The 15200-nt window shown below is 39.9% G+C and overlaps 1 protein-coding gene across 6 annotated transcripts in view; it reads left to right on the top strand.

The window, feature by feature from the left end:
- Window positions 1–716: 716 nt before the first annotated feature.
- Window positions 717–15200, top strand: part of ZC3H13 (zinc finger CCCH-type containing 13) — a 49534-nt gene continuing 35050 nt past the window's right edge. For 2 of the 6 annotated variants that reach the window (XM_074912834.1, XM_074912835.1), the window contains exons 1-4: window positions 844–946; window positions 6992–7117; window positions 7553–7662; window positions 14023–14134. In XM_074912834.1, coding sequence (XP_074768935.1) covers window positions 7001–7117; window positions 7553–7662; window positions 14023–14134 — 339 coding nt within the window. In that variant the 5' untranslated portion in view covers window positions 844–946; window positions 6992–7000. Of the gene's footprint in view, window positions 947–6991; window positions 7118–7552; window positions 7663–14022; window positions 14135–15200 lie in introns of those variants that run through there. The other 4 variants (XM_074912838.1, XM_074912836.1, XM_074912837.1 and 1 more) reach the window with 4 other exon arrangements.

Genomic DNA, 15200 nt, shown 5'->3' with positions numbered 1-15200 from the left:
AGTGGGAACTTCAGGTGATGTAACATTGAACACACCTCTCACTGACACGTGGCATGCTGGGCAGATCACATACACAAAAGATTTCCCCATTTTGATCATTTGAGCTGTTACAGGATTTCCTTCTAAGACAACAACCCAATTCATTGTTTCTACTGTCAAACACTAGACATTTAATGGCAATGACACACAGTGGCCAAATCATTAATACCAAGTGGGAGCTGCCCACAGGCTCCTCTCTGCTAGTTAGCTGGCTAAACTTGTTTATCCTGTGGCAAAGGGTTTGGGCAGCACAACCTAGGCCTATGGTGATTTTTAAAGGTCCCTTCCGACCCAAACCATTCCATGGTTCTCTTCTGCACCTCCGCTACGCTGTTTATCATCCCCACAGCCCTGATGGGCCCAGGCCGACAAACGGGACTGGCACACCCACGGCGTCCGGGCAAACGCCCCCGGCATGCCCAAAGCTGCCGAGGAGCGCCAGCCCCGCCGACTGCCGGCCCGGCCACAGCCCTGCCCAAACTGGCGAGGGGAGCAGGCGGGCAGGCCCGCGCGGGGCGGGGGGAGGCGGCGCGCCCGCCCGCCTTCCCCGCCCTCCCCCAAGATGGCGGCGCTGCCGCTTCCGCCCGGCCCGCCGCCGCTGCCCTCCCCCACCTCGACGTCATCACCAGCGGCGGCGGCGGCGCGGCGGGCGGCGCGAGGGCCGCCGGGAAGGGCGCGCGCGGCGGTGGCGGCGGCGGTTACCCAGCGGCCCCGGCGCGCGGGGGCAGGGCGGGAGCGGCGGGCGCCGTTGGGCTGCGGGAGCGGGTGGCGCTCCTCGTCTTCCTCTCCGTGTCGCTCCGCGCTCAGGCCCGGGAGGACGGACTCCCCCCTCGCCCCCTCCCACCCTCTCCGCCCCGGGCGGCGGCGGAGGAGGCGGCGGGGAGCGGCGCGGCAGCGGAAGGAGCAGGTGAGTGCGGCGGTGCGGCCGGGGGCGCGGAGGGGAGGGGAGGGGGGTGAGGGAGGGGAAGGCCGGGAGGGGAGGAGAAGGGGGGGGCGGGGCGGGCCCCCGCGCTCCTTCCGCCCCGCCCTGGCCCGGGGGCGACAGGGCTCGGGGGCGCTCGGCCTTCGGGGCGGAGCTGTGGGGCTGGGCCGCAGCCCAGCACGGTGTGAGGCTGGGGCGAGTCCCGGGGGCGCCCCGAGGAGGGGAGCGGGGGGGGGCCGCGGGTTCGCGCCTGGCGGTGTCGGCCATCCAGCCGTTTGCTCGGGGTGCGGTTCCATCAGTCGGTGGCCGTGCTGGAGCCTGCCGCCCCACGTACGTGGATCTTCCCTCTTTGTGGGGCCTTTTCCACTTCAGTGGGGCTCTTCTCACACTTTCTGGTAGTAAAATAGTTTCTACTTTTTGCGCTTAGAGGAGCTGCTAATATGGCTGGTATCAATTCGCCTATCACCATTTCTTTAGATAGTGGCTACAGCTAACTCCCATCCCTTCCAGAACTTGTAGACTTGGCATGTTGGGTTAGTGTTACGGATGGTCTGCATAGGTCCTCACCTTTGACTTCTCTGCTGGATTCTCACTCCACCACTGATTTCTTGTCGACTTTCTACAAGATCGTTTGAAGATCAGATTGTGACAGATAGTGGGTTAGCAACCAGGACCTCAAGGGATCTTGCTGTGGTGATGAAACACGGTGCCTCTGTGCAGAGGGGAGTGGACAGACCCAGCCTGTGAACTGCGTGTACCAGAAAACTATAGAAGTGTGGCTATACGTGGCAGTGCCCGAGATAATACATCCCGCTTCTCAGCATGTGTGCTCAAGTGTGATAACATGCTAATGTGGTGATCCAGTTTACAGATTGGAGATAACGTGTGTCCAACAAACTTGATATGAAGGCTGAGAGAGCTTGGATCTGTCCGCACCGGTCTGTATAGACTGTCCCTTAGTCTGGTGAAACTTGAGTATTAGGACTTTGTTAGACAAGATATGGAATACTGTATACTTTTTCCTTTGTGATACTAGGGCCTGATGTTTTAATTTATTTACATGTAGAAAGCCAACCATGATTTTAACTTGTGAGAACATAATTAGCAGTTGCTTATCACAACTAATAGAGAAATACCATGTGTTAAATTAGAGGGATAGGTTCAAGTTAATATGGTGATGGGTTAACAGCATGGAGTTGTTAAAGTAAACTTAGAATAATTTCTAGTTTTCTGTCAAACAGGCTTCTCTGTGTGAGTTGAAGAGTGTTAGACTGACATTGCATAAATGTGCAACCGGTATTTGACTATTTTTTTTGAAAGTTGCTTAACAATGCGTTTTACTATTTTTAGCATTATTTTTAGGTAGTAAACCTGTGGAGCTCCTTCAAAAAACTCTATTTTATTAGTACTGTTACATGGAAACGTTAACATTGTAATCGACAACAAAACCTTTTCAGGTAAAAGCTCTTCATTTGTAAAAGTGAAGGGAAGCACCAACATTTTCCTCTTTCTAAGCTGTTATTTAGTTGTCAACAGGTATTTAGTTTATCCTAGAGTGTTATAATCAGTTTTTATCTGAATTGCTGTAGGATTTTAAAATTAAAACTTTGCTTATTATTTTAAATGGCATATTATTTATCACTTCACAGGTAGGATTTTCTTAAGTGATAATGTTTAGCCTGTGCGTGGTGTGCACGTATGCATGCACAAACATTGACTTGCTTACTTACTAGTGAAGTCTTGGAATTCTCAAAAAGATTTTTTATCTCCTCAGTTTTTTATGAACTTTGCTTTTGTTCTGTTAAATCTCAGTTTCTAGTTTTCCTGTAGAAGCAGGATTTAATTTTTGCAGAGGACTGGATTAGGTTTTTGTAACAGAAAAGTGGGTATTTCAGATGTGTTTCTCTTGATTGTGGCTTATGTAATATCATACTTCTATTGAAGAAAAATGTTAAGCATGCTTGACACCAAAATGTAGGAGTACTGATAAAATAAATATAGAATTGCACTGAATATTGTGTTGATCATATCATGCTTCAATGATTTCAGTTACTTGGTTAGTGCCCACTAGCTATACTCGCTTCTCTCAAGTCTGTCTACATTTTAGATTTATTAATGAAATAACACTTGGAGATATATTTTACTTCAAGTGGTAGTATAATTAGTGTCATTAACAGATTGTCTCTCACCATGGAAAAGTCACTCCATTTCAAGAATAACATAGATGTATCTGTGAGTTATTGTAGTGTTAAAATATTTCTAATTTATTAATAATGATTCCTGTGGATCTTATTTATGTGGCAAAGTGATACTTTACAGTTAAAGCCTTAGGTGTAGAATTTATTTTAGGAGTATAAAATTAATTTCACTTAGTGGTAGTAAGCTGTTTCAGAAGTTGCAGACACTTCAGTGCCCCTAAGTGGATTTAGGAATGCAATGTCATCTGCCTGAAATAGACAAGCACATAATTTTCTACTTAGAAACTTTTTTAAAGAAACCCATGGTAGTAATTATTTGAAATGTTGAAATATGAATGCTCAAGACTGAGTCCATACTGGTACTCAGTGTTGTTTAATCCACATGATAAGGAGATGGTAGTTCAGACACAAGCATTTGATGGATAGGAAAATCATTGCACTGGCCCTCAGTGTGGGACAGATAGCAGGACTGTGATCATCAAGGGTAAAGCAAAGTAAGATGAAAATGTGGGGAAATCGAGCAAGTTATAGGCATTTTTATGAGATGTTCCATTTAAATTGTTCTTGATTATCCATTAATGTGCAGTCTGAAGAATCTGGAAATGAAAGACTTAATTTTTTTCCTCTCATTACTTGTTTATAAGCAAGGAAGCTCGTCAGTGATATAAAACCGCTGTTATGCATCTGAGATTTCAACTGCAATATTGTTTTAAATAGTCTATTTTTCCAACTTGCTTGGTCTTTGAAGAATGTAAATGGGACTGACTGTGTTTTCAGATACAGTCTCTCAAATGTAATGTTTGACATAGTGAAATTTTGTCTCTGAATAATATGTCTGGACTCTTAATTCTGCAGCCTGTGTAATAGCTATGTGCACTTAACAGTGAAGCCTCATGCAGTTCTGGTTGCAGGAGAGAGACCCTCATGTGATAGTATGTGCATACAGAAAGTAATATGCTGTGCAGTCACAGCATGCTGGTTTTGTTTATTTAGAATAATTTCTCATGAAATATCTCTTATGTTATAAAGTATCTGTTCATAATTGCAAACCGGTGGATATGGGTCAGAATGTAAGGACAGAATTAACAGAATGCTACCTGAAACAGTACGTTTTTTTTTGTTTTACATTCCAAGTTTTTAATTTATTTAAAATAGGGTGTTTTACAAACCCTAGAAGATTCAGGGTTGGATGATGTTCTCTTTGTTTCCTTATAGGAAATTATTGGCCAAAATATAGGGAAGTAGGTAGTTGAAATGAAATTATCTGTTCAGTTATGATGATGTTACCCCCTTCATCCTCTTCATGTTTGTAACTATCCTTTTAAGGCTAGTCATCATCATAACTTCCTACAGAAGTTAATTCTGAGAAGGTACTATTTGCTGCTGGGTAAAAAGTAACATTTTAAAAAGTTTTGCCTCTGTTTCTTTGAAAATAAAAGGACATTCAAATTAGGAGGCAAAATGAATGTAAATTTTTTTGTATTTGTATACTGCTATCATGTCAGTGTGTACTGTACTTACGTATTAGATGCACTCATTTTATCTGTCCTTCATGTGTTGAACCCTCTCCCAATGCCATTGCCAGTGCCGTTCTTCTAACCCTTTTTATTTCAGATATGGCTCTTTTTAATGTAAATATTTGAACCAAATTCAGTATTTGGTGTATGGTTGTCGTATTAAAAATGCTTTTGCATATGTCAGTCGATTTTTGTATCCTCTATTAAAGGATGTAGCTGCATGAAACCTTACAAATTCAGTGGGGTTTTTTTGGAAATACAGTTGGGGGAAAAAAACCCTGAAATGGAAGGGTGCTCAGCTAGGTGAGATGTGGTATTGTTTTGCTTTCTAACTTTAATGGTTTATCCTGTCAGACTTTATAACTACTGCTGCACATTGAGCTGTCCACAATGACTCCTAATTATTTTTCTCAGAAGACTGGACTAATTTAAACTCATCAAGTATTTAGATAAAATCATTTCTCCTTGTGTGCATTACATTGTATTTATTTGCATTTCATCTGCTGTTGTATTACTCAATTTCTAACTCAATTAGATCTTTCTGGAAATCTCTATTCTCCACAGTTTTTACTAACCCAGATAATTTCCTACTACTGGCAAATTCTACTGTTCCACTGTCTGCTTCCACTAATTAATGTTAACCATTGTTTTTAATGTCTGGTATACACCACATGGTTAACTTCTACCCTCTCTGAGCATCTTGGTGAGCATCTTGGTTATCTGAACCTTACTTTGAGATAAAATTTTTCAGATAATCAAAGGTTTGGAGAAGTAGTTGTAGAGCTGAGCTGAGAATCCTGTCAAGTACATGGTGTAAGCTTTCTTCTGTTTATAAAGGACCTGAAGTCTTAGCCACAGCTTCAGCACAGAGTTTTGTTTATAGAAGGTGCACAGCTGTCAGACTTCTATGGAGGTCTTGTCATTGAAATAACCATAGGATTCAGTTAATGAAGCTTCACCAAGCTCCAAGGGGGAAAACCAGGTATTATCAAAGTATCAACTGTAAAATGTAAGTTACAGCAGTATTAGGTTTGATGTACATTTGTCCACATTTATACATTACACATTTTTCTGCTGTGGAAGGGAACCTTCCAATCTGAATGCTATGGGAACATATTGCTGATCAGAGCAGTGAAAATTTGTGTTAATCTAATCTGGTGGGTGTTAGTTTAAATTTGTAGGATTCTGATTTTTATGGATGCGCTTTTTGTCGTTTGTGTATGAGAAATCAGCTTAAGTGTGCGTGTACTAAATGCAGTGACATGTGGATAGGAGCAAAAGAGACAGCAGAAGGGTAGGAGATTAGTGTTTGGCTAATCATGTTATACTGACTAATGAGCTCTAGAATGGCACTTTGCGGTACAACAAAGAGGTGGGTTTTTGAGGTGTTTATAAATTGTCCAGCAACTGGCAGATTTTCCCAAATTGATTTTATTTCTGTGTAGATCAAGTAGCGTTTTAAGAATGGAGAATAGTTTTTGGATCCCATTTTGACCTTTTTCCACAACATGTCTCTAGTGCTAAATATGTATCTTCCTTTTTTTTTTTAATATGGTTTTCTTTCTATATTCAATAACTCCTTCCTTTATCAGGTAAGATAAATTATGACTTCTTATTTATCAAACTTATAAAGCTGTATTTGCTTTAAAATCTATTTTTTTCTTAATGAAAAGGCATTACTTTTTTATAAGCTTAAGAAGTGTATCACTTTTGTGGGGTTTTTGTTTTTTTTCTAAACTGAAGTGGTTCCAAATAGTTGTAGGATGCAAACTAGTAACAAACACAGACTGTGGATGATATCAAGGTGTTCAGTAGGTTGTCACACACAACAAAGTGGGGAAGAAAATGGAGCTCTCATTTTTGGAGATGTGTTTCTGAAAATGGCAGCCATTTGTAGTGGTCAAAACCTGTTTCTGAGAGGCTGGTGAAGTAACATTAAAGATTGTTTTCTTTTGAAGTCACTTAAGCTCATGCACAAAAAATACATGACAAAGGAAAGCATCCGTTCTGTGTGGTGTTTGCTACCTAAATGAATAACATGTCATATGATCTTTCCCAAAGGGAAGCTGAAGAATCCAAAGCAGGTCATAAAATCAAATGAAAAATTATCATTACTGGTGTTCAGCTGACTATTTAAAATCAGAGGCATTCCTTGTTACAAGATACATTTCACTCATTTGTGACGACTTTTTCTTTCTTCATCACCTCTGCAGCAACTCTTGCAACGTATATCATACTATTTTATTCATGTGAGTTCAGTGTCAATAGCCCCAAACTGAAGGATTTTACAGTTTTGCTTTTTTTTTTGGTTGAAGTAGTACAAAATGTCAAAAATTAGAAGGAAGGTCACAGTGGAAAATACCAAGACCATATCCGATAGCACATCCCGAAGACCCAGTGTGTTTGAAAGGCTTGGACCCAGCACTGGAAGTACTGCAGAGGTGAGTTGTCAAAGTGTTCTTCTTTTCCTCCCCACCCTAGCATCTTCTTTTCCAGGATTTAGGTGGTGGGAAAGAGTAGCTCACAAATACCAAATACTCAGATGTCACTAATGTTAGTAAAGGTGAAAAGAACTCCTTAACGCATAGATGTTCAAAATACTAATGCTAGAATTTTCAAATAACGTGTGTTGTCCCAGCTTCTGGAGAGGAGCAGTAGTACTGTACATATTAATAGTATTTCCACCAACCTACATTTTTCTCTGCCAGACCTGATGCTCATTGTTGATTTTTTTTTTAATTAGTTCTGTTACTGGTAGACAGAAATTGCAGATAAATGGGAGTTATTGTGGAGTCATTTGTTTGTTTTGCCACACTCACACCAATGGTATTTCCAGAAATGAGTGTGAAATTCACCCAGTAATGTCTGTCTCTTAGACACAGTGCCGTAACTGGCTGAAGACTGGCAACTGCCTCTATGGGAACACATGTAGATTCGTACATGGCCCTTCACCACGAGGTAAAGGCTATAGCAGCAGTTATAGAAGGTAAATCAAGAACTCACTTTGAATTCTTCACATGCTGTAGGAAAATAGCTTTTGCAACTATGTCTGTTTTTATAAAAAAAAATTGAAATGCTGTGGTGTGCCTAATGGTATGTTTTATCAATAACCAATTGCATTGTGAAGCTGCTTGAAACAATTTAGCAACTTGCAGTGGGTTTTCCCCGTATTTTTGTGTGTATGTAGCTTTAAAAAATGAACAGAGTCCGCTGGATGCAGATTAACTTCTTATATTACTTGAAATGGGAAGTTCAAGTACATTAATATTCTTCTTGGCATAGTGTCACTGCAGCTTCTGATACGCCTTTCTGTCCTGTACTAAAATGCTGGTTTGCAACTACTTGCAGCAGTACTCACATACTTGCAGCCCTTCTGCCTTCGCTATATTGTTTGATGAACAAGGTGTCTATCCTACCTCTCCTGTTGTGAGAAAACACTTCTCTTCAAAACATAGTTTTGTGACTTTTTCTGTCTGATAGAACAGATATCCTCTATCGTAGGAGGAGATCCAAAAAGTTACTTCATTTTTCAGAAGAGAGTATTTTTTTATTATCTGCTTCTTGGTTTTTGACTGTCCTTTGTGTGGCATAACACCTTACTTAACTGAAACTAAATGTGGCAGTAAGTTTGCAATATTCTTGCTATAAAGGACAAAAAGATAGTATAGTTTTAGCGTAGTATCTCTTTGTATAAAGGCTTCACATTTTACAAACTGTGCTTCATAATGCTACAGTAATGTCAATGTTACCTCTAGATTATGAATGGCCACACTGAAGCATCAAAGTGCAAAGCAACAATAGGAAGGTTGGCATGAGGTTAGGGTTCTGTTTCTGGTTCTTTTTCCTGTTCCCATGGCGTACTCTCAGGATGATCTTGACTGTGCTTGTTTGATCTTCCATTGCTTCTAAGGTGGTAGCATCTGGGATACAAAATAGACCACTGAGTTTAATGTTTCTTTTGGTCTGTAAAAGATTTTACTGTGTTCTGTACTGAATGTTCCAAATGGGAAAAAGGAGTGATTTACTGTCAGAGATTAAATTTTAAAGCTCTTAGAATGTCGCTTTCTCCTTGCTTTCAGTGTTTGGAACACTCAGTGCATAGTTCTGCTTGGTCATTTGAAGAAAAGTGACATTTCTTTTAATGATTAAAGCTGTGTTTCTGCTTCACTGTCACGACTGACATTTAAGAATAATGTTGATTTACTTTTTATTGCTAACTTTTTTTTACTAGGACTGTATGAAAAAGTCAAAGGTCAAATCTTGCTGCTCTACCTGATAGATTCAACATTTAATAAAGGTGTTCTTAAAAACGTAAGGGGAGGAAGCCCCTACCTACCCACTCATGCACACACACCAAAACAGACAAATGAAAAAAGCATCCTTGTCTGCAGAAGTTTCTACTTAATAGCTCTTGGCCAGGCACAGAAAAAGCTGTTTTATGTACATAATAAAATGTTGGCATTTTCATGCCATTTAACATTACAGAGATTTTTACAAATGTTATCCAGGTACTTGGAGTGCAGTTTTATTGGCTTCTTGCAAGCCAAGGTAATGCTGCTCCCACATCAGTTCAGTTCAGGCAATACTCTTGTTGAAGTATCTGAGACAACATGATGGTGGCATGTCTACATGTGTTCAGCCAGACCTGCTGGCGAAGTCTTTTGTCTGCTTTTCCAGCAGTTTGGTAGGACATAGCATGTCTTACTGCCTTTCTGTCTTGCCCCTTCAATTTCATACCTATCTGAAATAAATCTCATTGTTAATGGTTTCATCTGACCATAACGCCTCCCATAGTTCAGAACATCACCAGACAGTAGGAAAACTTGACTCTAAAGTGTGAAAAAAACCTTTTAAATCTCGTTTCATTATAACCCTGTTTCAACATTAATGCTGCCTCTCACAGCATGAATTTTAATCTTGCTATTATAAAAATAAAACTTAGCATGTTTTTACATATAAAGCTTTCCTGATGAAAATGTTAAGAATTCAGTAATAGATCTGCCAGTTTTCCAGGCGTCTGAAGTAAGGAGAAGCTAATGAGGAAAGATCTGTGTGTTAACATGCTATCTCACAAGGAATTTTGCTCTCTTGCTCCACTCACAGATTGATGGTTAGCTGCTTGGCAGTGACCTGCTTGTTCTCTTACATTATTGTCAGGATCTGTGCTGTTGTAGCGTTCCTCTCTTAGCATGTCTGATCCTCTTCATGCTGGATCATTACACTGGATTTAAAAACCAAACCAACAGTAATAATAGGTAAGAATGTATGGATTTTGTAGGGTTCAAATATTGTTGTATGGGGAACTGAAAAATGGGGCAGTGTTTTCATGAGCATTCAGTTATATGTACATTATACACTAGTAATTGTCATCTGCCTATTACATGCGTGTGTGTGTGCACACACAGACACACACAGAGATATTCTCAGCTAGGTGTGTTGTAATGTGTGGCTGTTGCTATTTTGAGCCCAGAAGGCAACTGAGCACCATGCAGCTACTCACTTGCTCCCCCCCCTTTCTCTCCAGTGCTGGGAGGGAGAAAATAAACCAAAAGGCTCTGGAATTGAGATAAGGACAGGGAGGGGTGGCATACCCATTACAGTCACCCATTAGGTCTTGGGCAAAAGACAGACTCATTAGGGGAAGAAAAAAGACTATAAATTTAATTAAGAAATTACCACCACCACTTAACAGACAGAGTAGGACAGTGAGAAGCATTACCACATCTTAAAAACACCTCCCAACCCCCCCTCCCTTCTTTCCAGGCTCAGTTTTTCTCCCGATATCTCTACATCATCCTCCCTAGTGGTGCAGGGAGCAAGGAACGGGAGGTGCAGTCAGTCCGGCTGCTTCTTCCTCCTCAGGGTAGAGGGAACTCCTCACATTCCTCTCCTGCTCCAGCATGATCCCTCTCACAAGAGACAGTCCTCCACAAACTTCTCCCAACTTTTTCCTCCCATGGGCTGCAGCATTTCCCAAGCTGCTCTGGTGTGGGTTCACCCCCATTTGTTGCAGTCCTCCCAACACTGAACTACAGCCCGTGGGGACCTCTTCTTCCCACAGAGTCCTGGCCTTCTTTGGGCACAGTCACCTGGTCTGGAGTGGAGTCCTCCATAGGCTGCAGGTGGGCATCTGCTCCACTGTAGACCCCCATGGTGGCAGGAAGGCAGCCCTGTGTCTTACCACAGGGTACAGGGAAGCTCTGCACCAGCTCACCACCCCTGATTCCTTTCTTCAGCTGTTCGCATAGACATCACAACTCATCCTCACAACTGCAACTCCTCTTCCCAGGTTCCCCTTCTTAAATACGTTATCACAGAGGTGCAGCCACTGTCACCAATTGGCCTGGCCTTGGACAGAGGTGGGTCCAACCTGGAGCTGGGGAACCTTTGAGAAGCTTCTCACAGGGGCCACTGCTGTAGTCTCCTCCCCCTGCTACCAGAAACCTTGCCACTCACACAAACCCAGCACAGCTAGGTAGTTGTTCTGACACTGTAAGAGGTACAGAAGAAAATGGAGATGCTGTTACGAACGTGCATTTCCTAACCAAGCTGCTGAATATGGAGAACTGAACTGTTCGAGGAAATAATGCAGTTTAAAAATTGTTTAACTTCAGTGCTTAAAACTGGAATAATGAAATTCTGCATTTTAGGCCTTATTTAAAAGGTGGGCCCAGGACAAAATATTAAGTCAATAAAGAGAAATTTTTCATTGAGTATTTTTCTTTCAGTGTACAGGGACAATGCTGTGGAACCTTTTACGTGAAGGGTTCTACCAGTTGCAATCTAGCCACATCATCTTAAACTGTAGAGGTGAAATTGTAGTTAGCTATTGAAATTCAGCAGTGTGCATTGCAAGGACTAACCAAAGATCCCTTTTGGAGGGGGAGCAGAGGGAAAGTTATGTAAAAAAGAATCCATTGTGTAAAAAACTAAAATTGTGGTGTACCTGAAAGAAAAATCAGTTAGTAGACAAGCTTGTTATTCTGTGCTTTAAGCCAAAGTAATTTTTTGTCACAGTTTCATGAGTAATTATTTCTTAAAATTGACACATTTTCAGTCTCATTTTATTAGCTCTTTTTGGGAGTTATGTTTTTTGGGGAAGGAGGGGTAGGGTGGTTTACCATGACTTCACTCCAGTGTTCTAAAGCTGAAAACCCCCCCACCTCAAAACAACAAAACCAAACAAAAAACCACCAACAAACCCTACCCTGAAGCTGCAGATTTTTTCACTTCTGTTATTTCTTGATTACTTTTGTAATCTTTAAGTAAATTTGAATAACGTTTTAACAAAATAAGGGTTTTTTCCGCCCTCCCATACTGAAAAAGGTATTGAGGGTGAAATGGTTTGGATGTTTTTTCAGCCCAGCATATAGCTTTAAAAAAAAAAAAAAGTATTAAAATATCCAATGTCTCTAGAAAGTCCATGAGCTGCATTCAGTGTAAATTCTCTTTCTTCTTCAGCTGCTGGGGTTTTTCCTCAAATTGTTTTTCTTGAGGAGTAGTGTTACTAGTACGTTATCTATAATCTTTTTGCCTTTTAATTTTCTGTTTCACAAATCCAAATCCTTTCTATCATAGCTGAAATAATATTAAAAATTAAGGCATTGAATTGCCTCTTTAATGTTGAAAGATAGTTTGTTTTTTGAGGTAGCTGATGGCTGGAATGCTTCAGAGAGTTTTGGTAATGCAAAGGAATTCTCTAAGATGGGGGAGGGGAAAAAAATACCTTGAGTCATCATCTTTGCTAAAGCCAGGCACTTTAAAGATGATATAATCATGCATGCAAAGAAGATAACTGGTTTATATTTGTATGCTGGATATGATTTGATTCTTCATCATGCTGAAAGAAGCAGCACGCTACTGTTTTGTACCTTTCCTCTGATCTAGATTGACCTGTATTTACAACTTCATGAAGAATTAAATGCATTTAAAAATGAGAACAGTCACTGGGCTTTCTCTGCTTAGATCCTAAGTCACTTAACCTTATGACATAGTTTAAAGAGTTAAATATAGGTAACATTGCAAAAGAGGAAGTGGAAACCAGTTGCTGTTTTTCAAATATGCACAGGTTGAAAATGAAATCATATTAATGTAGATTTTTGTATGCATAAACTGTGAAAGGCAATTTACCCTTTGTGTATTATGTGACAGAGAAAGGGTGGGAGAAACAACACTTTCTAAATGGAAACCCTAATTCAGTCTGAAAAACAAAACAAATGCAAATTTCATTGTGCAAATATTATGTATAACTCTCTAATCAACTAAGGCAGCATCAGTATCTGTGATTTTTAGTGTAAATTCATAGGTGCAGATCCAGTACTTTCATTCAACCATTTCACAGAATAATCTATAATGACAAACAGCCATCAAAGAAGTACCAAACTTGGTATCAGGCCAGATTTATATGGAGAGAAAATTTGTTTTCTTGAACTGAAAGATCAAGTGAAGCAGCTGCTATATCCCCTTTACTTAGGAACTTGTTTGAATGCAAGGGTTTTTCTCTCTTAAGCCATAAAGGATAAATGAACTTGTGAATACATACTAAGAGGTGACAAAATTATATAGATGTCTTGTGATAGTGTAGGATGTTCCCCCTCCCTTCCCACATCACAGAAATACCTTTTACAGAAAATATACCTTAACGTTGCATGACTAGTAGAGTTCATCCAATATTTTGCTAAATAATGAAGTAATTATGTTATTGCAAGATGGAAAATGGAGGAAGCCTCCAAGAGTGGATTTCTGTTCTGGTGCATGGTCTTGCAACAGTGTCTTTTTGTATGGGAGTCTCCCCAAGGTCATGGACGGATAGCACCTAGGTCATATTATCTCTTCATCCATATTCAGAGTTGTTCTTCTGTGTGACTATCATTGCTATCCCACAGTAGTTTGACTCTGCATTAATTGTATTTATATATATACTAAAAATATGTATTAGATATATTAAAATCGGTGCAGCTTAGAACATGGAGAATATAAAGATATCTTGAAAGACTTGGTAGGAGTGATTGTGAAACACATTTGCATGATTTTCAGAAAAAAGATTGTGTTCTGGGTAGGATCACCTGAAGCTGAGCTAGAGTAGTAACTGTGTCATGCTGTAAATACATACAAGTAATTTTTCTTCTTAGAGTCAAGTCTTCCTGAATGTTTTGGAAGAGTTGTTTTTTTAGAATGCTTAAGCCCATTAGAATGGAATATTTTTTTTTATTCACCTACTTTGCTTTTGGGTGGGAGGTTTAGATCCTTCTGTATATACTAATAAAAAAAATAATTAAAAGACAGTTTATATTCCTTTAAAAATAGTCCCATAGAACTGGTTATATTATGTTTCTGTATTATACAGGTCACCAGAAAGACCCACTGGAGATCTTCGGGAAAGAATGAAGAACAAACGTCAAGACGTTGAGGCAGAGCCACAGAAACGAAGTACAGAGGAGTCGTCCTCTCCTGTTAGGGTAAGAATGGAGTTTGCAGAACTCCAGAATCCCTCAGTAGCAATTGGGCAGTGTGTCCTAGAAACCTGATCATGGTGACTTGTAATATTTAAAATGCTTTAACGAACTGATCATTTTGTACATAGCATATGGCATATTTATTGTGAAATGTCTTAACAATTGTATTATTTTGCAATTTTAAAGCCCTTTCTGGTCTTTTGGTTCCCAGAGATTTTATAAATCCTTCAGACTAAAATATGTTATAAATACTGATAAACAGATATTTAATAACAGTGCAGACTCTTTGATTATTACCAAGAAAGTGCGTTAACCGTTGTTCCAATCATCTGTGATTTTTTTCCCCCAACATGTATTCATATCCATTGTTCACATGCATCTTGACTTTAGTTGTTCTTCCCAAATTTGCTTTTGATGAGACCATGCAGTTACTGTTGTGCTGGTTCATTTTGCCTTCCTCCTCACATACTCATCAGTCATCCCAACTGCTCACTTCTGGATTTTGCAAAAAATTAATTCATTATTGTTCTCTTTTTCTAATCATATTTCTGCAATCCTATACCATCAAATATCAGAAGTTACTTATTTTTTAATTGTTTTATCTGTTCCTGATGTTACAAACAAATAGGGGCAGAGTTGGTAGTGTGACCCTGCATCTGTGTAACAATAGCACCAGTGTATTCCTGCATCATGTTTTTTAAGACCCATTTTCGTACGAATAATGATTAAAAGTTTTTATTTGTGAAAAATCATTTTTGCTTCTGCAGGTATTAACAGCATTCTTTTTTTTTCCTCTCGGTCTGTTCCTACTTGCTGTGTAAAATGAATTTTTATGTCAGGTGTAAAGAAATCGACAGCAGCTGCTATCATTAAATTAACAGAATGGCTTACCTTCCAATCATGTTTTCAGTTGCTGTTAATTTGTGTAAACTTTCAGTCTTTTTACTCTTCTACTTAAATGTGTTTCTTTTATTTTCTAATACTTTGAATAAACTGTTCAATATTGAGTACATGGTTGGTGGGAAAAGTGTTTTTTCCAACCGTTATTAAAAATTTACTGTAACTTCTT

The sequence above is a fragment of the Athene noctua genome, chromosome 1 (genome assembly GCF_965140245.1).
Source record: "Athene noctua chromosome 1, bAthNoc1.hap1.1, whole genome shotgun sequence".
Classification (NCBI taxonomy): domain Eukaryota; kingdom Metazoa; phylum Chordata; class Aves; order Strigiformes; family Strigidae; genus Athene; species Athene noctua.
Note: the sequence above shows the minus strand (reverse complement) of the source record. Positions and strands in the feature narration are given on the sequence as shown.